This window comes from Myotis yumanensis, unplaced genomic scaffold (genome assembly GCF_028538775.1).
Source record: "Myotis yumanensis isolate MYYU_CA2020_CCGP unplaced genomic scaffold, mMyoYum1.0.hap1 SCAF_3, whole genome shotgun sequence".
In the NCBI taxonomy this organism is placed as follows: domain Eukaryota; kingdom Metazoa; phylum Chordata; class Mammalia; order Chiroptera; family Vespertilionidae; genus Myotis; species Myotis yumanensis.
In genome coordinates this window covers 15,721,062-15,745,003 of record NW_027223754.1, presented here as the reverse complement: position 1 = coordinate 15,745,003, position 23,942 = coordinate 15,721,062, and the positions used below count along the sequence as shown (strand labels likewise).

The window sequence follows — 23,942 nt, the reverse complement described above, 5'->3', positions numbered from 1 at the left end:
ATGTTTATTGATTTCCGAGAGGAAGGGAGAGGGAGAAAGAGAGAAAAATATCAATGACGAGAGGGAATCATTGATAGGCTGCCTCCTGCACACCCCCTACTGGGGATCGAGCTCACAACCTGGGCATTTGCCCTGCCTGGGAATCGAACTGTGACCTCCTGGTTCATAGGTCAATGGTCAACCACAGAGCCATCTGCCTGGGCCAGTGTTTTTATAGGATAAAATCCTGGGCATCTTTAGGTTTGTATGGCTGTTGTCCCAACCCCCAATTCAGCAGGCCTTCTCCTTAACTTGTCCGTGTCCCAGGAGAGTAAGGATCTAAGATGGTTCTCAAAGTTGCTAAATGACACAAGTCCTGGGACGATACTTGGAGAAGTCTGCCCACCACAGCCCCTTCTGAGAATAATCTTGCACATTAGCATATTAGAGCTCTTAGTCTGGCAGTAAGGACAACCATTGAATTTTCTCTAAAGAAGTTTCCCAAACTGATTTTACTAAGGAGCCCCCTCTCTCTATAGTGGTAACATCTTTTGGAGAACCCATGCGAAGCTGCCCTGGGGTTGTGGATACCAACAAAAGCAGCACTCGCTTTCTGTGGAAGCTGCACCTAGTCGTTCAGGGTGACCTGCCTAAGGCCGGGTCACCTTTGTTTCCTCATGTAAGCCTTGGACACAGAATCCAAAAGACTGATCTTGGATCTTGAATCTTGAGGCAGAAGAAATCCTATCACAGGAGTCTGGGGGCTCTGCTGACAGAGCAGCTAGAAGTCCGAAGGAAGAGTAGAAATGAAAAGGGACAGAAGCATTTCTCTTTTATGTACCCAATCCACAAAGTCTCTCATCTTCCTTTTTTGTCTAAACTATTTTACTTTTTGATTCGTTGGTTGGTTTAACCTGATCTTAATAAGAAGCATTAGGCACATGAACATATTTCTGAGGTGGTAAAGTGTGTCAATGAACAGTTAACTTTTTGGTAACAAATCCAATTTTGATTAGTCTACTGTGAAATCTGTTGGGTTTCTGTGATAGGTGCTGAAGAGTATGAATTGGTAATTTTGCATAGTGTAACTTACACATCTTAACAAATGAGTGTCCACGTTATACTGGCTCCTGTCCTAGACCACAGATGGTATAGCAGGGAACCAAAAAGAACAAGTCCCCATCATGGAACTTACTTTATATTTTGTTCCCAGAATATAGCATTAGGTGGTGAAAAACAATTAAGGTTAAAGTTAATAGACCTGAAAGTGGAAAGCAATTGGTCCAAATTCAAAGCCAGTAGATGATGGGCGAGTGTCCCACACTTAATCTAATGATCTAGGCTCGGTTTCACTTTTCTTCCTATGAGGCAGAAAGGTATAGCTACCCAGCCATGACCTGATTTTCTGAAGGAGGGGACAGCAAAAGCCCATCTCCATTGCTAAAATCTAATAGACTGACTTGCTGAAGCAACTGCTTATTCTAGATCCCGGGGTTGAAGGAGCAGCCACAATCACCCCTTCTACTCTTCCTCCACCACGCCCTCTACTTTGCACCCGATCCTCTGTTCCCTGTCGGAACGGGAAGGAATGCATTTCTCGGGAGCACCTCTGCGATGGTGAGCGTGACTGTCAGGATGGCTCCGATGAAGAGAACTGTTCCCATTTGTGCAACAGACCAGGTCTGTCATCATCTCCTCTTATCAGTCTTTTGTTGCAGGTACACTGAGCAAAAGTATGATATGAATTGCCAGGCTGTTTATTATAATCACTAGGGGCCCAGTGCATGAATTCGTTCACCTTGAAAGAAACTGTGGGCCGCGAGGCTGCTGAGGGCACAGGGGCAGGTGTCTGCCCATCCTCCACGCCCCCGCCCAGTCCCTCCCACTGCAGCCCCTAGTCCCCTCTCTGCTGGCAGTCCTGCTCCCACTGCTGCGGGCCCCGCTCGCACCCACTGACGGTGTGGATCAATTGGAGCTGGCACCAACAGCAGTTGAGAGTAGCAGCTGCTGCCCCAATCGCCCCTCAGGAGCAGGGGGAGGTGGAGAAGCCCTGCCTTGGTCTGGCACCCCTACTCACCTGCTCCATCATCCTGCCAGCCAATGCTCGCCATGTTCTGTGTGCGCCCCCTGGTGGTCAGCGCACATCATAGTGACCGGTTGTTTGGTTGTTCCAATGTTCAGTCATTTGCATATTAGAGTTATATATATATATATATATATATATATTTGCTAGATAAATTATCATAGATAAAAGTCATAGACTGTTTGAATACTGATTCTGTGAGCTTCCACTGCTTCTTTGCTTCCTCAAATTTGCTTGAGTGTTCCAATGTTTGTCTTAATATAGGCTGAACTACAGAGTGCCCTAAATGGCCACTTGGTAGTGTTATAACAAGTCATTAAAATAATGCAACAAATATGAGGCCATATTTAAGCAGCCCAGGCTGGCTAGCTAACTTAATTGACCAGAGCATTTTATTAAAGTTTGCTTATGGATCACCTGAGGTATAGAGTTCAAGTAAGATGTGGTCTATTTATCCTTCTAACTCCGGAATGAGGGTGAGTTCATCTAATTTTGAACCTTCAGTTTGACTGAGTGGTGCTAGCTCTCGACCCTTTCCATTAAGGGATCTTCCAGTGTCTGGACGGAAGCAAGTGCCTTGAGGAGAAGTACCACTGCGACGGGGCTCAGCAGTGCTCGGATGGGTCTGACGAGCTGGACTGCTGGAAGCCCACTGAAGACTGCTCTGTACGTTGTGACAACAAGACCCGCTGTGTCCCTAAGAGCTGGCTGTGTGATGGCAATGCAGACTGTTCTGACAAAGAAGATGAACAAGGATGTAGTAAGTTCCAGGAAACTTCCTTGGAGTATTTTAAGCTACATTTCAGTTGATTTTCCTTATTCCTGGTAGTTAGAGTCTATAAAGTTGCTGTGGACACTGAATTAGTGGATATGGAATCATTGCTCTCAGAAAAAAATAGAGAGTGTGGTTTCTACAAGTCTCTGGTCACATGTTGGTCAGCCAATAAATATACAACCCTGTTTTACGTGTTTCTGTTTAAAGGCAACTTTATATACATTGTTGGCTCATTAATATTGAAATCACAGCCATCAGCACTGTATCTCATGCCTGGGCAAAGCTCAGCTAACACATAATTTCTCCATAAGGCACACCAAGACTGACTTCTTGCGCTTAGGAACACTAGCCTGAACTTCAGCACTTTGCTGGGGGCAATTATCACCAAAATCAGAGCAAAATCACCAAAAAGTCTAAAAATGTGAAAATCATGGCCCTAAAGAGACTGAAAATAACACACTTATGCACAGTATGGAAAATGAAACCAGAAGATAGAGCGTTGCCTTCCTCCACCTCAGCTGGAATGCATGTGTTGGACAAGTCAAATTTTTTTTTTTCTGCTTTGCTGTATCTCAGCAAATGACCATGAAAGTGTGGCAATGTTGCTTTTGGGGGTTCACAAGTAAATTTAAGCAAAGGGGTAAATGTGCAAACACTGAATCCACAAGTAATAAAAATCAGTTGTAGTTACTACACAGTTACCAGGCTAACATGAAAGTTTCTGAGTGAGAGGATCCTTGAAGGTCATGCTATAACTTCCTTTTTCCATGATAAGATTTCCATTAATAGAAATCCAGTCTACTACCAAAATAAAGTATTATTTCTTGTTGCAATAAAATCACCCTCCCTGAAGATTTTAACTTTGGTCCTACATCTTCCTCTGGGATGGGCCATCTCATTTGTTCCCCTCATTTGTATGAGATACACAATCTTATATTTGTTCTTCTTAATGACATGTTTAAAAGGCCTTAATCGCATGTTGGATTAGGGTAGAAGAGAGAATGTAAAGAGTGGGTAATGGAAGATGATATATTTGGATGTGGAGGCAGCTGGGTACCTAGAGGATTTGACTGCACTTGGGGTTATCCTAATAAAAGGGTAATATGCTAATTGACCCTCACACCATTGCAAAAAGATGGCAGCACCCACAGCCAATATGAAGGGGATATGCTAATTGACTGTCCCACCTTCAAAGATGGCAGTGTCCACAGCCAATAAGGAGGGAATATGCTAATTGACTACCCCACCCTTAAAGATGGTGGCGCCCACAGCCACAGATGGTGGTGCCCAGTCCCCTCAGCTCTGCTGGGGCGCCTGCCTCTGGAGTCCCCCAGTTTCCTCAAGCCCCCAGCCACCCAGGGCCGGCCTGAGGCACAGGCAAGCCTCAGATGGCCAGTCACTATGAGGTGCACTGACCACCTCTTGGTCCCTTTCCCCAGCCGGCAGGCTCTGATTGCCCAATGGCAAACGGGGAACTAGGGTTCGGGGGCAGGGCCAGGGAGCAGGCAAAATGGCTGACCTCTTGGTCCCTCCCCCAAGCCAGCAGGCTCCCATTGCCTGATGGTGAACGGGGAACCGGGGGTGGGTTGAAGCGGGGCGTGGGGCCGGCTGCGGGAAGCCGGGGAAGATGGCCCTGATCACAGGCCAGGCCTAGGGACCATACCCGCACACAAATTTGTGCGCCAGGCCCTTAATAAGAATATAAGGAGGAAAGAGACACAGGAAGGAAGTAGGGAGGCATCCAAGGTATAATTTACTTTTTAATACATACTTACAGTTTTGCTGAGGAACTGATCCTTTTTCTTGAACCAAGTCAAGCAACTTCTGTCTATAGAATTTGAATCTAAGAACATAAATTATAGGGTGTGTTGGATATTGGGAGGGAATTTCTTTTTTCATGGATGACATTAAGGTCCCAGAGGAGGATTCCACTTTCCTTCCTATCCCAGTGTCCTTCCATCCCTGTCCCTCTGCCATTGTTCCCCAGGACAGAAGGGTTTTCTGGGCCAGTTTAGTAGGCCTTGTCTGGCCTAACACTGCTCAAACCACCTGTCTGCCCTAATACCTGCTGGGGCTTCGTTCCCAAGATGACAAGAGAAGACCAGGAAGTCTTCAAACCACTTTATTTTCCATCAAATCACTTCTACATCTTGTTGAGTTCTTATCTAAAGCTTTTATTTTTCAGTTCATGAAAAATGCAGCATATCTGAATTTAGATGCAAGAACGGCCAATGCATATCTTACTCTCTGCACTGTGATGGGAACCGAGACTGCCTGGACCGCTCGGATGAAGAGGGCTGTCCTGTTGCCTGGCCCCAGCAGTGCCCCTCGGGGGAGGTGAAGTGCCCAAGGAGTGGAGAATGTGTGCTGACAGAGTGGATATGTGACCACGACTTAGACTGCAAAGATGGAAGCGATGAGAAGGTAGTTGCTGTTCTTCCAGAAAGATAAAATAGATTTCTCATCACAACAGGAACACAGGCTTCCCTGTAGGAAACTTGGGAAAACACAAAAACAGAGAGGTCCACCATGATTACTAGCCAGAAAGCCACTTGTAGCTACACCAAAGTGTCCAAAGTGTTAACATCCTCCTGTTGAAAGTCAAATTTCCAAGAGGCTTTTATTACAGGTTTGCAAGTGTTACGTCTTGGTGTCCCCCTCAGAGGTAAGCTCTGAAGGTCTGCTCAGTGGTCACGATGGAGCAACTAAAGCTCCTACTCTGTGCGCAAGGCAGCCTGGGCTTGACTCCTACAGCTTGCACTTGACCTTAAGGAAGTACTTACTCCCTCATGTTGTATTTCCTCATCAGTAAAATGGGTATAAGATATGCCTTGTTGTGTCCGAAGGGTTGAGCGTGGATCTGGGGTATAGCAGGGGCACGGATGTCCCTCCCTTCCTCTTGCACATCCTGCCCCAGACCTGCGTATCCAAGTCAATTAGGTGCAAAACAACGATCAGCGAACGCGGTGGGTGGGAGGACTCCCGGAGGAGAGCTTCCAGAGCGGATTCTTTTGCTTATGCCTCTTAAATGAAGACTTTCTAAATTTCCAAAAGAGACATTTCTTCCTGCTTCCCACTCCTATCTGTGAGCTCCTCGCCTAAACTCCAGCCGGCGTTTCACCGAGTGTGTAGGCTCTGCCCAGCCTTGTTGCAGAAGGGCCTTGAGGATTGTCCCCTAAACGCAGGCGTCTTCCTCCGAGAGCCCCTGCCCGGGTGCTGATTGCCAGTGACACTGCGTCCCCCTCTGTCTCCACAGAACTGTCACCCCCAGGAGCTGCGGTGCGGCCCCAGGCAGTGGTCCTGTGCCAGTGCGGACCAGTGCGTGCCGGACTCCTGGCCCTGCGACGGGCAGCGTGACTGTAGGGACGGCAGTGACGAGGCTGCGTGTAAGTGCGGGGCTCTCACGGAAGGGCAGGGCGAGGCTGATGGCAGCTGCTCGTGCTGCTGTGAGAAAGCAGCTCAGCTCGCCCCTGCTGCAGGACCTGGAACCTTCCTTCCCGAGAATGGAGGCCTCCTGCGCACAGGGAAGCGTGGCCAGGGGAGGGGTGGGTGTTTGTGGGTCTGACCATCACGGCCGGGCATCATCCTCTGCAGGCGCCCCCGAGAAGTGCGGGAGTTCTGAGTTCCAGTGCCGCTCCTCTGCCTGCCTCCACCTCAGCCTGGTGTGTGACGGGAAGGAGGACTGTGCCGACGGCTCGGACGAAGGTGGACAGTGCTCGGCGTCAGCATGCGGCCAAGCACAGTGCTCCCACACCTGCTACCCGTCCCCCCGAGGCCCTGTGAGTGCACCAGTTATGTTCCCAGCAGCTCCAAACGTGGTCTAGGGAAGGCCGTCCCTGACCGCTCCCTAAGCTCTCAGTCTTAGTGGCAGAGCAGTGCTGACCCACCCACCGGTGTCCCTGCGCCTGAGCTATTCTGGGCTCCTGGTGAGTCCTGTCTCCTTCCTTTCCTGTCTGGTGATTTCTGCAACCCTACCAGCCAGCCTCCCCAAACTCTACCACCACGGTCCTTCCCACCCCAGCTGTGAGCTCGGGGCCACACTTAGGGCTAAGCAAGATGTTTCTGTGGTTGTCCCAAGAGCCAAGTAACCATCCCTTCGTGCTGCAGCTGGGGAAGGGGAGGACCTACCCATACAGAAGTCCTTTCCATGTGAGTCAGATGGAATGCGACCTGCCCTCAAATTAAGAACTGCCTATGCTCTCATCTAGCATTATTAGTTGGCCGAACATAGTGACCTTGATTCTGATGGGCAAGTAGAAGAAAGCTGAGTTCTCGTGCCTGGTTGTGGTAGCACCTCTGTTGGGAGACGGCCAGTTCAGTCGGGTCGGCGTGCCTCTTCACTTTCTGATTGTGCTGGGCTCTAGCTGTCCTGTGCTGAACTTGGACACCTTGTTAGCTCAGGACCCATGGTGGTGGCAAGGGTGTGAGGTGTGTGGCAGGGCTGATAGGAAGAAGAGAGTTATTGTATTCAAAATAAAGTTGGTCCTAAGAGCCATTTGAGCAACTGACATTGAATGTATTGCCACGTGCTTTTTATGGCAAGATCGAAGCCTTTTTATCAATCTTGTACTGTGTTTGGAAAGTCGTAATGCTTTCCTCAACCTCTTTCAGATATGTGCTTGTGAGCAAGGCTTCGAGCTGAAGAGCAGCGGCGGAAGCTGTGAAGATGTGGATGAGTGCCAGAGGTTGGGTGGTCGGCCTTGCAGTCAGACCTGTATCAATACCGAGGGCTCCTACCGCTGTACCTGTCATCCTGGCTACTTGCTGGAGCCTGATGGCCACACCTGTAAAGCGACAGGTTAACTGGAGCTGGGACTATCTTCTAGGCTGGGTCACAAGCTTCAAGGTCCTAAATCTTCCAGGAATACCAATACAAATCTCCTTTTCAGGTCTTAAATGCTCCTGGCAGCTTTGTCTGTCTTTAGAGCAAGATTAGCAGAATCTCAAAACACTCTTTTTAAACCTCTTATTTCAGACTGAATTTGAATTTGAAAGAGTCTACCAATAAGGCATTATTATAACAAAACCATAAGTGTGGCCTTGTACCCATGAGTCAGCCTTACCTGAAGCTAGAATAAGTGTCTGAAGTCCTAACAAACACTTCTTTCCTGCCCACCTACCCCCAAATATTTAGTTAGAAATGTGGTTTTCAACTTAAGCCAACCACGCCTTTATTCTAAGTATCTTCAAATGTGGGTATCAGCTTAGCCAGTACATCAAGGGAAGAGCTACTTAGATACCAGATAACTGGTATCACAGACCTGGCGATGAGAAGGCAAAGGCTACTTTGTCCTCTGATTCCTTAGCCAGTGCTGGGGTTTACTGTTGTTCCAACTCCTTAAAACTACACTGAAAGCAGTTCTTATTCAACAGGTACTGAACCGATCCTGCTTGTGGCCATTCAGTTTAACCTGCTTCTCTATGGACTAAGGAGCTTGAAAGAAGATATTCTGGCAGCTACAGACAAGAACCTGGTTATTTTCTCTATTGACTATGACTTACTGGATCAGAAAGTCTTCTGGACAGAGCTCGGTGCAGAGAGTATTAAGTGGATAAGCATGGATGCAAAAAAGAAAGGGACTGTAGTAAAAGGTATGTCCCCTGCCCTTACTAAATACACATGGCATTGAAAACGAAATGAGTGGCCATTAACGTTCTAAACATTGGCTTAGTCGTATCTCCTCAATTAAAAAGGGTCAAGGCTTGCTAGTTGGTTGAAGTGGAAAGATGCATTGTCATCTCAGTAGACTGGGGAGTAAGCCATACTACCAGCCAGTGACCAATCTGAGCAATGGTCATCTTCCTCTACAAATACTACTTTGGAGCATTTTTAAGAAGACTACTTTGATGGAAATGCATGTGCCAGTTGAAAAATTAATTAACATGGCATGCTAGTCTGATGCCTATGAACTAAAAGCTAGTTAAGAGCTATAATTTAACCTAAGTACACATGTTGAATGGTTTCCTCTCTAGGAATAAAGTCAGACTGTATGGTGGTCGATTGGATTGGGAGGAATCTCTACTGGACAGATGGCACAGCTGGCCAGATTCTGGCAATTCAGTTGACTGCTGTGTGGCGAGGAAAACCTGAATACACAATTGTCCTGGATGATAACTTAAATCAGCCACGGTCTTTGGCTTTAGATCCCTTAAATGGGTGAGTCCAGGCATAACAGTGTCTGGTCAAGTCCTTTAAGTGTGTTATTCCTCCTTAGTTCTTCTTTGGTTGTGTCCACTCACCACAGAACAAGTGAACTGAGGAAACCTTATCTGCCTTTATATTCTATGGTGATGTAGATCAACCACACATAGTAATTTTAAAAGCTTCTGGAGAAAGTCCTGTATCTCAGTAAAGTGAGCTGTAAGTTGTTCACTTGGTAGCACACCTATACTTTCTTTTGCCAAAATAAACAAATATACCTCTGAATAGAGAATTTTTATGGTTCTAAAATTGCAGGGGGATGGAGAATGGAACTAGATATAGTATTTAATTTACAATAACGTGCTTGGGGTTAGGAGGCAGGATAATTGTATCTTGGAATTAAACCTGGGTTCTTCATCTAGTGTCCTTTCTCTGGGAACTTAGAAACATTTCCTACTTGGCAGAGCCAAGCCCTCATTGGGATGGGTATATATATAGTTAATATGCAAAGTGTCCCCTTGGGAGTTCAACCAGAGACTGGGAGTTCGATCGCTCCCTATGACATGTGCTGACCACCAGGGAGCAATGTGGAATGAAGGAAGGCCCCAGCCGGCAGCTGGAAGGCCCCGATCGGCCCTGATTGCCAGCCAGGCCTAGGGATCCTACCAGTGCATGAATTTTGTGCACCGGGCCTCTAGTGTATATATATATATATATATATATAATGAAAAAATAGCTGGGCTAGTGTGGCTCAGTGGTTGAGCATTGATCTATGAACCAAGAGATTGCAGTTCAATTCCCTGTCAGGGCATATGCCCAAGGTTGAAAGCTTGATCACCAGTAGGGGGCATGCAGGAGGCAGCCAATCAATAATTATCTCTCATCATTGATGTTTCTTTTTTGTTTTGTTTTGTTAATCCTTCCCCGAGGATACTTTTCCATTGATATTTAGAGAGTGGAAAGGAGGGGGACAAAGAGAGAAACATTGATGTGAGAGAGACACATCAATTGATTGCCACATGAAGCTTCACCATGGCTGGGGATTGAGCCTGCAACTGAGGTACATGCTCTTGACCAGGATTGATCCCAGGATCCTGATGCTCTAACAACTGAGCCAAATCGGCTAGGGCTCATCATTGATGTTTCTATCTCCCTCTCCCTCTCCCTTCCTCTCTGAAGTCAATAAAAATGTATTTAAAAATAAAAAATAAGACAGAACAAAACTTAGGATTCAAAGGGAACCCAGATTGGGTATCCTTCCTGTTTTTCTCACCTTTTCAATATCTTCAACCAGGAATCTGTTAATATGGTCCTCAGCAAAATGACAGTAGTTTTGATGCAGCTAATGGCTTGTGGCCAAGAATAAGGTCTGCGGCACATGTCTGCCCATGGAGCTAGCATACTTTCCAGCCCACAAAAGATTGTCAAGTTTCCTGAATATTTCCATGGCTTAGGGACTAATGTATTCCTAGCCTTCTTACTCAACTATCATGATATTTTACCCACAAATGAGGACTAAACAATCACCATAAAATATCAAGAAAACCTCTTACTACTTTACAATTTTGCTTAAGGAATAGACCAAGTTTACATTTGAAGAAAAAAATAATTGGGCTTCAAATCACTGTTTTAAGGGATGAATTGATGTTATTTTCTCTGAGGTAGTACTTTATCCCAAAGCTGACTTTTATTCACATAGGTTAATGTACTGGTCTGAAATTGGAGGAGAACCTCACATAGAACAAGCTGGAATGGATGGTAGCAGGAGAAAAGTACTCATCAATAAAGGTCTTGGCTGGCCAACCAGCATAGTTCTTGACCAGTTGAGTTGGAAGATATTCTGGTCCGATGACAAATTTCACTGTATTGGCTCTGCCAATCTAGATGGCACTGGAATTAGCGTAAGTGTTCTTTTGGTATTAGATTTGTACAAAATGTCACGTGTCTTGTGTAAAACTCATCCCAGAAACCTCACCTTCCCCATTTTAGATGTTGCAGTTAACACAGATCAAGAGCCCCTTTTCAGTCGCTGTATTGGAGGATGAAGTCTTCTGGTCTGAAACAAAGACAAGAACAGTACAGCGTATGAAGAAGATGACAGGCAAGAGCAGGGCTGTCCTCATCAAGCGTATTGAACAGCCTTATGGACTCAAGGTCTATAATGCACTCTTCAAAGTATCCCCTTCATTCTCCCTGAAAAAGCTACATATGTGAACTTCCCAAAGTACAAACTGGAGTGACATCCCTCTATAATGATTAAAAAGGAAGATTTATTCATCGGCTATGTTCAAGGATTCAATAAGGTATACTGACATCTAGCTGTTTTCTTCCAGATAATGCACGAAGTCCTACAGCCCAGGTCTTCTAATCCTTGTCTGGACACTGGATGTTCTCACTTGTGCCTTCTGAGCCCACGATCCAAGGGAAGCTGTCATTGCCCGGTCGGACTCCTGCTTGCAGATGATGGCATCAACTGTGTCCCTGTCAAGGAGTCTGCCTTTCTGTTCCTTGTGTTGCCCACGGTTATCATACAGGTATTGTCCACAAGAGTCCTCATGTGTCTGTGCTTGGGCTACATCCTGTTTCAGACAGTAATCTGAATTCTTCATGTGCAGTAATAAATAGTAGGAGCTCTTTCCCTTGGAATATTCTTTACACATGACTTAAATTTTAGTATCCACTGTGTGCTGGGAACTATCATGACCAAAATAAAGTAGATATGAAATAAGAACAAGTTCTACTTAAAATCCTTTAGGAAATACTTAGTACATCAGAACACAGTGAGATTAGTTTAATTTAGTTTAGACAATTTTGTTAAGTTGTCCAAGCACCTGGATAATGATGTAGATTCCAAATACAAACAGCTTGGTTCCATCCTAATCTGGAGGTGGAGGCAAATACATTTTGTGAGGGAATTTTCTTAAACCATAAGGAGATAAAATGTAGTGACAAGCAAGTCACCCCTAACTTTTAATATCTAGAGGACTTGGCATTTAAAAAACAAAACAAAAATTTTGGGGTGGAAGATAGATTTTAGCTTCCTTAAGATCTTAATAGTCAAAGCTCACTTAAAGGGGAGGGTCTTTAACAGAGGAGTAAATCTTCAAAACACCCAAATTCAAGGAATTTAAAGTCCTTGATGCTCCAGGAAAGGAGAGAAATAACTGCGGTCTGCTTTTAGAAAATAGAATATTTGAAAATATGGATTTAAGTATTTAATAAGAATTTAACATTAATGCAAAATCAAGGTAATGAATTAGACTAGACTCAACTGGTACCATCCATTTAACTTTTTCCCCATAGATTTATCTGAAAAACATAGAAACTTTATTAGGACAAGCAACTTTACCAGAACATAGGGTACTTCCCTTTACCAATATGAACCAGCTGGCATCAGTGGACTACCTTGTCCAGGAAAAGACACTCTACCTTTCAGAGTTGGATAATGGTGATATCAGACTACTGAGGCTCAAAGAATCTGGAAAGCTTTCTTGGAGGAAAATCTTATCTGCGAAGGGGACAGTAATCGACCTTGCTGTGGACTGGTTGAGTGGAAACATATATTGGATTGACAGTGAAAACCCGCATATCAATGTAGCTTCATCCAAAGGCCAGTATTCCACTGTTTTGTTCAGCAACAATCTGTCCCACCCAACCTGTGTTGCACTCTATCCACCCACTGCAATCATGTGTTTTGTGGATCTGGGTTCCCAGGATGGTGGTGGGCGTGGTTCCAGCATCGACTGTGCCTCCATGGATGGCATCAGGAGGAAGGTGCTGTGGCAGAAATCCCAGGTCCCGGTGGGCCTGACCTTTTCAGATTCAGGGACCCGAGTATACTGGGCTGATACTGGTAAGTAATGATTACCTCCACCCTAAATGGGAGTCCGAGGGACCTTGGCCAGAGTGAAGTAGAAATGTTCAGTTTTCTGGTCTTCAGGCATAATAACTTCAAATAACTTTTAGGTTTGTGTTTATATTTTCTGTACCACTTTCTAAACAAATACAATCATTCCCCATCCTGAGTTGCATATAACAGCCCATAGTCATGCAATAGCTCCTTTGTGAAGGCATAATATCAAGACCTTAAAAATATGCAAGAGCAAATATTTGTGTATCATTGTTAAAGTAGAATAAATGAATGAAGAATTGGCCTTCAGAGAATGGATGAAGATAGTCTCCTCCTGGAGAGGAGGCAAGACAAGATGTAAAGAGTTGAAGGAGAGAACACAGCTGTTTGGGCTAAATAAAATAAACAGAACCTCTCTTTCTAGGGAGAGGACTCATAGAAAGTATTCAACAAGATGGCTCTAGATACAGAGTAGACCGAAAAGGAATTCAGGGCCTTAACCTCTTTACATATGGCCAAAGCATGATGTTCTGGACAACAGTTGATGATGGTAGGTCTGAACTCTGTATCTGATTGTCTTTGTGATGTGCATTTACTCCTGGGGATCTAAAGCGAATCTGCTACTGCTTAGGACTGATCTCTGCTGGTGTCCTTCTTTTAGAAGAAGAGCCAAACAACATCCCTAACAGAACATGTATGTGTAACAGTGATTCTGTGACTTGAGGGAGCTTTAACTTTTTTTTGGTTATTCTTTGTATAGTCCAGTTCTGCCTGAGATTTCTAGCATTTATATGAGGCTCTCTGCTTTGGAGGACACCTATTATGGTAGAGAGAGAACTGGACCAGAAAATGGAACTAGGCTGTATAACTGCTCTGTCAGTTAGTAGCTAGTGGCTAACACCTTACCTGTAAAATGAAGACAGTACCTGTTTCAGTTGACTAAATACACATGAAAATACTAGGTAAAATATAGAACATCTTACACTTGCAAGGTATTTCTAGTATATTCAGAGAGATTGTCGTAAATCATAGTGCTCTATCTAATATATTGCTTCTGGTTAGAATCTAGACTTGCTAAAACCAGAAAATGCACAATTTATGTGTTTAAAATAAATGTGTCTCTTTATATTTTCCAATTCTGGTCCATTGACCAGTTGGGCTGGCCACATCAGAATTTCAAAGACAAATGGTCAGATCCTACCCCAGAGATGTTAATTTATTAGGTATGTGAGAAGGCCTTTTCCATCTATTTTAAGATTCCCCTGGTGACTCTTGTAGCAGAGAAGCCATTTTCAGAAATGTTCTAGAACAATGTTTAAAATCATTATCCATCATGTATGGGCTGCATCTAAGCATCATATATCCTAATTTCCTGTCTTTAGATATCTGATCATATATGAATGTTCTCAACATAGCTTATTAATACCTGATTTTATTTTGGAGGAAGGCATAGAATGTTGTCTTTTATTTATCTGAAGTTTCTTCCCAGAAACATGATTTAGAAAAATACATACCTCTTCTCTAAAGCTGTTGTTCCTCAACTAGAGTTTATGCAAACAAGTGACAGTTTTTACATTGAGCAATATTCTTTGCCCAAGAAGTTGTTTTAATTTCACTTTTGTTAAGGATTGCTCATTGCCTTTTGTTTCAGCCCAAATCACTAAAGTTTGGTACAGCAAGGCAGAACTTTCAGAAAACCGGTGGTTCCAAGTAGACCTGAAGATTGTGGATTTAAAAGTTTACAGTAAACTTTCTCAACAGGGTAAGTGACTCTGCAACGATTATAACAGCACTGAAGTCTACTGGATTTCCCCATGGAGGGGATGGATGCTCCCTCCTACATTATTGCCTTGAAATATCTTTGAAATTTCCATTAAAATATTTCCTGGCAAATTCCTATAGGTCTACACAATTCTCTTGTCTTTATGCAGTTATATACAGTCTGGTCATGGTGTGTAACTAGTTCTGTTACTTGTTTAGGAAACATAGTAGTGGTAAGTGTATTGGACTGGAGTTTGGTACACCTGGGTTCTATTTTCAGTTCTATTATTGTAGGTTAATGACAATTATGGTATAATAAAAAATCCCTTTTAGCTCTAGGGTGTCTTCATTCTACTCATTGTCACTTGTATCTACTTGTGATGTCAACTAATCCTTGAAATATCAACTGGGAGTGGTGCTCAGATGTTTTTCTCCACATTTCTATGGACAGAAATGGAGTGCCTGCCTGAATTTTGGGGGAGGATGATGATGAGCTTAGTTGAAGTAGTAAGAGAAGTGATCTGTTCCTAGTGGAGATTAACCCCAACAATGTGAGCTCAAATAGTTCATCATACCTACCATTACCATGGATGATTCAGTATACACATTAGTCTTAAGAGAATGCTGCCCCACTGCTTTGTTTTTGAAAGCTAACCTTTCTAGCTGATATTATTAGTAGTCATGCTTAAACTCTAAAGTCTTGACTTTGCAGGATGAACCTTTTAGAATTATTCAGTGTGATAAATGGTCACATCATAAAAGCGATGATAATCTGTTGCTTAATTCTGAGAACCAGAAGGAGGGTCTCTGTCACCCTTAAAGTAGGTTTTATCTATACTACATGCATACCTATTCCACAATTCCTAGAATATCTTAAAAGGTAAACCCTCACTTCTAGATATAATATATAAGCTTTGAAGAATTATGGGAAGCTATAAATGGCTGACTTAATCAGACTATTCTCTCTCTCTCTCTCTCTGTCTCTCTCTCTCTCTCTCTCTGTCTCTCTCTCTCTCTCCCAATTCCCCCACACTCTCTAGCAACCACCAATCTGTTCTCTATCTATTATTATTCTTAGAGGGATCATAGAAACCATAGCCTCCATATTTTCATCTAAAGAGAGCTTTATTTGTAAGAACCTTCTAGCTCTGATGCCGGGTGCTTGGTGTGAGGGGAGAAGAGAAGTCACGATGGGATTTTGAATGAATCAGAGTTTACCTCAATTATTCTTAAGCCCATCCGTTGTCTGAACTCCTAGGTTCCTATAGCCATTCTTATCCATGAAGAAGAATCACCAATCACGTGGTACCTAGTTGACTAAAAGAAATTAAGTTAATGAGATGTATCCCGTGGGGAAAATATCTGGATCCTATAACTCTGATAGTCTATTTGCAGAAGACCCTTCTGAAAAAAAATCTAAATCAGTATATTTCGGGGGGTTGGGGATCCACAGGTAGTAACAGCTGCTCAAAAGACAATGGAGGATGTAGCCACATTTGTTTACCAAACCCTGAAGGACAGACTTGTAAATGTTCCAGTGGCTACTACTTGGCTGACACAAACAGATGTATTGAAGCTGTCCGATGCTCTGCGCCATTGCAAGCCTGTAAGGATGGTCAGAAATGCATTTCCATGGAGCAAGTGTGTGATGGTCATGCTGACTGTCTGGATGCATCTGATGAAATGGGCTGTGAGTAGCTCCTATTCATCACCATGACTGGCTTACTTTTAGTAATATCTAATTCCTCAATATTCCTTAGGTTTTTATTCTCTAAATGATTACATCATTATCACTGTACACTCTTTAAACTGAGCAATAGGACACTTCCGATGGGGCTGTTGGATGTAGATTTGAACCCCTTGTGAAAAGCTGATGTGCCCTCTGTACTGATTTTAGAACAGGTAATGTGATAGTGAGCTCCGAAGGGCTAGACAGTTTGTATGTTGCCTGAAAGAACACTCATTTAACCTAGATTTTTTTTTTTCTAAATATATTTTATTGATTTTTCACAGAGAGGAAGGGAGAGAGATAGAGAGTTAGAAACATCGACGAGAGAGAAACATCGATCAGCTGCCTCCCGCACATCTCCCACTTGGGATGTGCCCGCAACCCACGTACATGCCCTTGACCGGAATCGAACCCGGGACCCTTCAGTCCGCAGGCCTATGCTCTATCCCATGAGCCAAACCGGTTTCGGCAACCTAGATTTGACTCAGTACATTTTCGATCACTTGGTGAGCATAGGCAGGGGAAGTTGGTTAGGCAAACTATTTATCTTGTCTTGGGTCCCTCTTTTTAATGTGGAAATAGCACTTTCTACCTCACAGAGGTGTTAAGGAATACAAGAGAATGTGTATAAGGCTGCCATACTAGTACTTAAATGCTAACTGTAAATGGCTGTTACAGAAATACTGTGCCAAATAGTGCCTTCATGGAACAGCGTTTTCATGGCCAGTCATCTGAACAGCTATATCTAATTCTACTTGTAACCGCCACCCTCTAATCCCATAGCTCCAGCTCCAGTGATATCCAAGTCCTATAAGCATAGAATTGAAGAAGCAGTGGGCTTGGTACTGAGACTGGTCATAACTAGTAAAGAAAAAGATTTGGAAAATGAATCTTACAGGGAACAGTTCTCATTACTTCTCAATTTAAATCCTCATCTTCTAAAACCCGACTGGCTGGAAGACAAATTATTATCCCTTATCACTTCATTTTAACTAGGAAAGACAAAGACCAAAGACCAAGAGTTGATTCTATGGTCTTGCCCTTCCTGTGTAGGCAGTGACTCAGAGTGGGGAGTGTCAATGAGTGAGACATTTATCACCCTCATCACCTGGTTTTAAAGCCAAACCAGAAATCTAACATACCTTCCCTTGCTCTCCCATCCCTGGTGACCTAGGCCCAAGAGTTAACTCTTTTCCTTAATAATGATTTCACTCTGACTTTTACATAACTTGTTTTGGAGGGGGTGGTACTGGGTGCATAAAGTTAGATTGGCTTCCTCTGGATATACCTTACCATGAGGGACCCTAAACTGTCCAGGAGTGGAAACACGCCTGTGGACCAGCTTAAGAAAGAAGCAAGAATAGTTTCATTGCTAATATTTACTTTGGTCTTTAGTGTTCACATGAGGAATAACACCTGTGCCAACAATGACAGAGAATATGGTGAAGTGCCTTAAACACAAAGTTAACTTCAGATTCCTCTGTGGTTAAAAGCACCCTGTTGCCTACTGCCTGCCTAATGCGTGCCCCTCTACCACCACCATGAAATCTGGTTCAATACTTGCGACTTGTAGATCCTGCTAAAACCTACAGTATACTTACATTTTATATATATATATATATATATATATATATATATATATATATTGATTTTTTATAGAGAGAAAGTGAGAGGGATAGAGAGTCAGAAACATCGATGAGAGAGAAACATCGATCAGCTGTCTCCTGCACACTCCCTACTGGGTATGTGCCAGCAACCAAGGTACATGCCCTTGACTGGAATCGAACCTGGGACCCTTCAGTCCACAGGCTGACGCTCTATCCACTGAGCCAACCAGGTTAAGGCTATATACTTACATTTTAAAGAAAATCTTTCTAGCCTATACATTTACTATTCAGATCTACCACACTAATTCTTATAGAATAAAACATAGTAATTGATGGAATCTACCTTGGCTAACCTATACATACCATCATCTAAAAGTAGATGGGTATGGTCAATAGACTGTTCCTGAAACCAAACATTTTAAGTGCTGTAAGATATGCAGTTTTTAATATAAATTTCAATAGATTTTTTTATTTGGCCCCAAGTAATAGTAGTGATTTATGATTTTATAAATTCAACCATATCTGGTTTAGTCTGTTAGAATTCTTGTTCTTCTGACATATTTCTTAACAGACAAATATGTGTGTATACCCATACTCCTACCTACTGTTTTCGTAGGTGCCTATCCAGATAAAACCCATTCAACACTAACACTTGGAAAGCTAGAGGCTGGAAAAAGGGTGACCCCTAAAGCTGCCCAACCTCTCCAGGCTGCCAAGCCCCCCAATGCTAGATATCTGGGTCCGGAAGGGACGAATTACCCTGTCAGAAAAAAACTGATCCCCTCGATTCCTGATAGAGAAAGCAAGACCTCAGAAACCAACGAAAGAGGGAAGCTTGTTCAGCCCAAGGACCCAGAGGGGGCAAAACATCTGCCCTGTGGCAGCGATTTCTGTAATGGGAGGGGAATCTGCACCGTGGAAGGAGAGCGGAGAAGATGCAGCTGTCCCATGGAATACGGTGGGGACTTCTGTGAAGAGGCAGCGCGTGGACCTGGCCCGGGCTACATCGCCCTCAGCTTCACCATCACCTTGGCAGTTGTTCTGGTAGCTCTGGGAGCATTTGTGTATTTCAGAAAAGAACGTGAACGAAAAAGGTGAGTAGCTCTTAATGTCCTGATGGGAGAGTTTTATTCCCAAGAAGTCGCTTCTAAAATAAGAGGAATGGGGTTGGAGGTAGGAGTCCACTCTAGAAATTTGTCCTCTGAGAAAGGCTTGAGGTGATGAAGCAGCCTCCCCTGTTAGATGACCTGAAAAAAATAATAATTGGGACCATCTTTTTGAGTGATTTCTGGGGCAGATACATCTGCCTCTACAGTTGTCAGTGGCACAATCTCTGGAGGATTGAATAAAGTGAGGAGATTCCCCATCAATGAGGCAGAGCTGATGCCAATGATTTTTGGAGGAAGAATTTGTTAGGAGAGGTGTATTAGTTTGCTCGGGCTGCTGTAACAAATACCATAGCGTCAGGTATTAAACAACAGCACTGTATCTTCTCACAGTTTTGGAGACTGGAAGCCTGGAATGAATGTATCAGTGGGGTTGGTTTCTTCTGAGGCTGAGGACTGGTTTCTCCTGGAATTGTAGATGCAGGCTGCTCTGTGTCTTCCATGGTCTTTCCTCTGTGCATGGCCGTGTCCTGATCTCCTCTTCTCGGGCACCAGTCATATTAGATTAGGGCCCAAACTTATGACCTCCTTTTAACATAATTACTTCTTTAAAGACTACAGTCTAAGCCTTAGACTCTAAGTTAATGAAGCTTATGACTTTGGCATATAAATTTGGAAAGGGCACCACTCATCCCATAACAGGAGGTGAAATAAAGAAACTCAGGAAAGATTTAAAGCAAAAACATTGTTTTGTCAAAGAGCTAGGGAATCACTGGATTAAAGAAACAAACAAGAATAACAAAAATCACGATTTAAATGGACACAGACATTGGAGGGGGCTGGGCGGCGGGGGGTGGGGTGGGGGGTGGTCAACTGGGGTAAAAGAAGACATATGTAAGACTTTAGACAATAAAAGAAAATCACGATTTAGAGTAGGAATGATGGCAAAATAAGCTTTAGAGTGGGGAGATATTGTAACTGAAGAAACTGATTTGATAAGTAGACATTAAACAGCTTATGTATCAAGAAATATAGAGATGACAAAAGTTGTAAAAGTTACATCTCTGCCCAGCCTTCATGTTACAGACTGAAGGAAAGGCCAGGAGAAGTGATTGTTTTTGCCCAAGGTAGCAATGGTTAGTTAATAGCTAAATGGTTAATATTAAGATGAATGAGATGCTACCCTTGGGGTCTGATTGTCACCACATTAACTTGCCGCTTGTGTCCAGGTGCCACTTACCTGTCCTTGGATTCAGTACGCATTGCCTCCCGTTACCTAGTTCCCCTCAATTGAGACGATGTATCATTTCAGAAGTTAAATGAATGCCTAGTAACAAATAATAATTGACTCAAGAGTTGCCCATTCTAGGTTGTTTGCGTTGTTAAAGAGACAATCAAAACTGCGTAATTCCTTAAAAAATAACCTTGACTAGGGCACACGTTGGCCCTTTCTAAACATTTGCCAATTCCAACTGCTACCTCAAGGAACAACTCTTTTGACTTTGTTTCTTTGATTTCTAGAAATAGTACAGCCTCATCAAGAAATTTGAACAGCCGTAAAGAACATGACCAAGAAGAAGAGAATCTAATGAGCAGTGAGACTTTTGTCAATGAAGCCTATGATGAACAGGTATGCCTGGAAGTGTCTTTGAGGAAAACAGATTCTTGAGAGAGAGCTACAGAATGACCCTTCTGAAAGATCCTAGGCAGGTGAAAGGAGGCAGTGTTAACTAGAGAATGATGCGATTATGTATATCAAATGAATGGTCAGTAATTTTTTGTCTTTAGACTCTGTTCCATCTTTAGTTATTCAAACCAGAGTGAAACATGCATGAAATAGTAATCAAGAAATTCAGCTTTTGCCCTAGCCAGTTTGGCTCAATGGTTAGAGCGTGGGCCAGTGGGCCGAAGGATCACAAGTTTGATTCCCAGTCAAGGGCACCTACCTCAGTTGCAGGCTTGATCCCTGGGCCTGGTCAGAGCATGTGTAGGAGGAAACCAATCAATGTATCTCTCTCACATCAATGCCTCTCTCTCTTTCTCTCTCTCTCCTCCTTTTCCTCCTCTTCCTCTTCTCTTCCTTCCCACTCTTTCTTAAAAAAAAAAAATCAATGGGAAAATATCCTCAGGTAAGGATTTAAATAATAATAATAATAATGATAATAAATAGTGTTTTAAAAAATTAAAAAGAAAAAGAACTTCAGCTTTTGGTGTACTTCCACAAGGAGTCCAGTCCTATCGTGGGGTGGGCTTGGGACGTTATCAGGGTTAGCTGGAATTACTCCTGAAGTTTATAACTCCCTGTGATTTCTTCTAACTTCTGTATAGCTCAACCATCTCTTTGTTTTTGCTTTGTTTCAATGTAGTGCATATATTCTAACTTGAACTCTCTTTTCTTACAGGAATTATTGACCTCTTTGCAAACTGATTAATCTGATTTTTTTTTAAAAGGAGCGGAAGCATCTCAATAAAAACTGTTTATACATTTCATTGTGTACTGTTTTAACTTCTGGAACAGCTTGTGGCCAATGGTAACTCTTTATTCAAAGAACTGCTTTTTCTTTCTTTCTTTTTTTTTAAGGACAGGAAGAGACTTTGAGAGGTGATGAGTCATGTTGACTATCTTTCATTGTTAATATATTTTTATTGATTTCAGAGAGGGAGGGAGAGGGAGAAAGAGAGAAACATCAATGATGAGAGAGAATCATTGATCAGCTGCCTCCTGCACGCCCCCTTTTGGGGATTGAGCCTGCAACCTGGGCATGTGCCCTTGACCGGAATCAAAGCCAGGACCCTTCAGTCCACAGGTAGACACTCTATCCACTGAGCCAAACCGGCTAGGGCTGAAATAGCTGCTTTTTCGATCGGAGGCAGTCATCTGGTTTCGTTAGTGGGTATTGATTTCAGAATGATCTCCATGTTACTGAGGTCACGGCTTATCAGCAGAAACTTTTTGATCCCAGTACCGGCCCAAAACTAGTCAGGGGTTCTGGATTTGAATCTTGGTTCTGACGATAACTTTGAGCTACTTAATTTCTCTGAATTTTTTTCTCCATCTTACAAAAGGGAATGATTTATCTTAAATCTTTACCTTTCAGGATAGAGGTCAGGTTTCTGCACTGCAGTAAATGTGCAAGGGTTAGTTCCCTACCACTCCCTCTCTCAAATTTTGCTGTGAAGTTAGTACTCACTTTTTCTGAAAATTTGTAAAATCAGCATCTTTCTTATGCTTTCATATGATTTTAAAACTAAGTACAGGTGAACTACTTTTCAGACGTAGAAACTCAGATTAATGATTTGTCTGACTTTGAAGTAAAGTGCGTGGATACTGTGGGCACAATGTATGGAGTTATGGTGTGGATCGGGGCTCATGTCAACTAGCTCTTGCCGGCTGGGGAAACATTCAGATGCTACTTAGATCCCACGTCCCTCTGAAAGCTTGTACCTCAGCTTGTCTTCCTGGATCTACTTTACTCACACCCACATAAGGAATCAGGGCCATTGACTCTGATAGGAGACAGGTAACCAAGCAGGAGTATGGTCTGGAATTCGATAGGAGCAACTTGGGCAAATCACTTAATCATGAAACTGTTTTCCCAATGATTAAAATGGGATTAACCGAACCTACATCAGGCCAACTGGGCATCGAATGAACATGCCTGTGTGCTTAGACCTGAGTCTGACAACATGAGTCCCAATGATAATAAACACAACTTGACTTGGAAGACTTTTCTTGCTTGGATCTGGTCTAGGCCACTCATAGTTTCTTGCAGAATGAGTCGTATGGGCTTCCAAGCATAAGGAGAAGTCCTAGACTTATGACTGAGGGTGTAGTATATAAAATAAACGGTGCTTTCCAATCAAGTGTAAACATCCCCCAGCAGGAATCAACCTGACCTGAAGACCAAACGCTGAGGCTCCACCTTCCTGGAGGCTGGGAGATGCAGCAGTGGCATTAAGTTCCCTCAGGGGCCCAGCTATCTATGACAGAAACCATTTTAGCACCATCGTTCCTTCCACCCCTTCTCATCCACAGGGTGAATCTTAGGTGTATCTTGCTACCCGCTCCCAAGAGCCATCCTCACTGCCAAGTTTGTCCTTGGCAGGGCTGTGCCTCTCTCTGTGCAAAAGTGCATAGAAATGACACAAAAGAATCCAAGCCAAAGGCACATGTGAATGATGCACAACAGTATTTCCACTTTCTGGACATGCTTAAGCAGCTGCCGATGTCTCCCTTCCTAGTAGCCCCTGAGCTCCATCAGACTTCCAGGCCTTGTGTTTGTCTCACTAGCCCAGCCTGCTTTCACATTCCAATTCCTCTCAGCCCCACCCTTCTAGTCTACAAGCCCCATTTCCTACTTTGCCCCATAAACACCCCCTATTCCCTGTTCCTGGGAAAAAGAAAGCGGACTGCAGCCGAATCTTCTAGTAGGTCATGTGTGCAGCCTTCTCACCTGCTGCTTTTTTATATCTTTTTCTATCGTTGGTTTCTTAGGAATGTCTGCCTAAGTGTCATCCTGCCTGAATCTGCTTAACACACCCTGTTATGCTTTCCCTATTCAAGAATTTACAAAACATACCGAATGTCCTTTCCAAACAGAAGGACTTAATTTCATAAATGGACACTTAAGTTTTGTGTGTGTGTGTGTGTGTGTGTTAATCCTCACCAGAGGATATTTTTTCCATTGATTTTTGTTTGTTTAGAGAGAGAGAGAGTGGAAAGGAGGGGGATAGACAGAGAGAGAAACATTGATGTGAGAGTGACATATCGATTGGTTGCCTCTCGCATACACTCTGACAGGGTCAGGGATCAAGCTTGCAACCGAGGTATGTGCCCTTGACTAGAATTGAACCCGTGACCCTTCAGTCTGCGGGCTGACACTCCAACCACTGAGCAAAACTGGCTAGAG

General features: G+C 43.4%; 1 protein-coding gene across 1 annotated transcript in view; it reads left to right on the top strand.

Annotated features, from left to right (window-relative positions):
• LOC139005852 (low-density lipoprotein receptor-related protein 2-like) overlaps nucleotides 1–21,493 on the top strand; it is a 42,200-nt gene extending 20,707 nt beyond the window's left edge. Inside the window, exons 15-32 of the mRNA XM_070408062.1 lie at nucleotides 1,465–1,659; nucleotides 2,607–2,822; nucleotides 5,023–5,261; nucleotides 6,094–6,223; nucleotides 6,432–6,616; nucleotides 7,449–7,635; nucleotides 8,211–8,429; nucleotides 8,811–8,994; nucleotides 10,679–10,880; nucleotides 10,969–11,133; nucleotides 11,313–11,513; nucleotides 12,283–12,832; nucleotides 13,254–13,379; nucleotides 14,481–14,591; nucleotides 16,044–16,280; nucleotides 18,543–19,020; nucleotides 20,554–20,662; nucleotides 21,435–21,493. Coding sequence (XP_070264163.1) covers nucleotides 1,465–1,659; nucleotides 2,607–2,822; nucleotides 5,023–5,261; nucleotides 6,094–6,223; nucleotides 6,432–6,616; nucleotides 7,449–7,635; nucleotides 8,211–8,429; nucleotides 8,811–8,994; nucleotides 10,679–10,880; nucleotides 10,969–11,133; nucleotides 11,313–11,513; nucleotides 12,283–12,832; nucleotides 13,254–13,379; nucleotides 14,481–14,591; nucleotides 16,044–16,280; nucleotides 18,543–19,020; nucleotides 20,554–20,662; nucleotides 21,435–21,464 — 3,764 coding nt within the window. The 3' untranslated portion in view covers nucleotides 21,465–21,493. The remainder of the gene's footprint in view (nucleotides 1–1,464; nucleotides 1,660–2,606; nucleotides 2,823–5,022; nucleotides 5,262–6,093; nucleotides 6,224–6,431; nucleotides 6,617–7,448; nucleotides 7,636–8,210; nucleotides 8,430–8,810; nucleotides 8,995–10,678; nucleotides 10,881–10,968; nucleotides 11,134–11,312; nucleotides 11,514–12,282; nucleotides 12,833–13,253; nucleotides 13,380–14,480; nucleotides 14,592–16,043; nucleotides 16,281–18,542; nucleotides 19,021–20,553; nucleotides 20,663–21,434) is intronic.
• The last annotated feature ends 2,449 nt before the right edge of the window (nucleotides 21,494–23,942 follow it).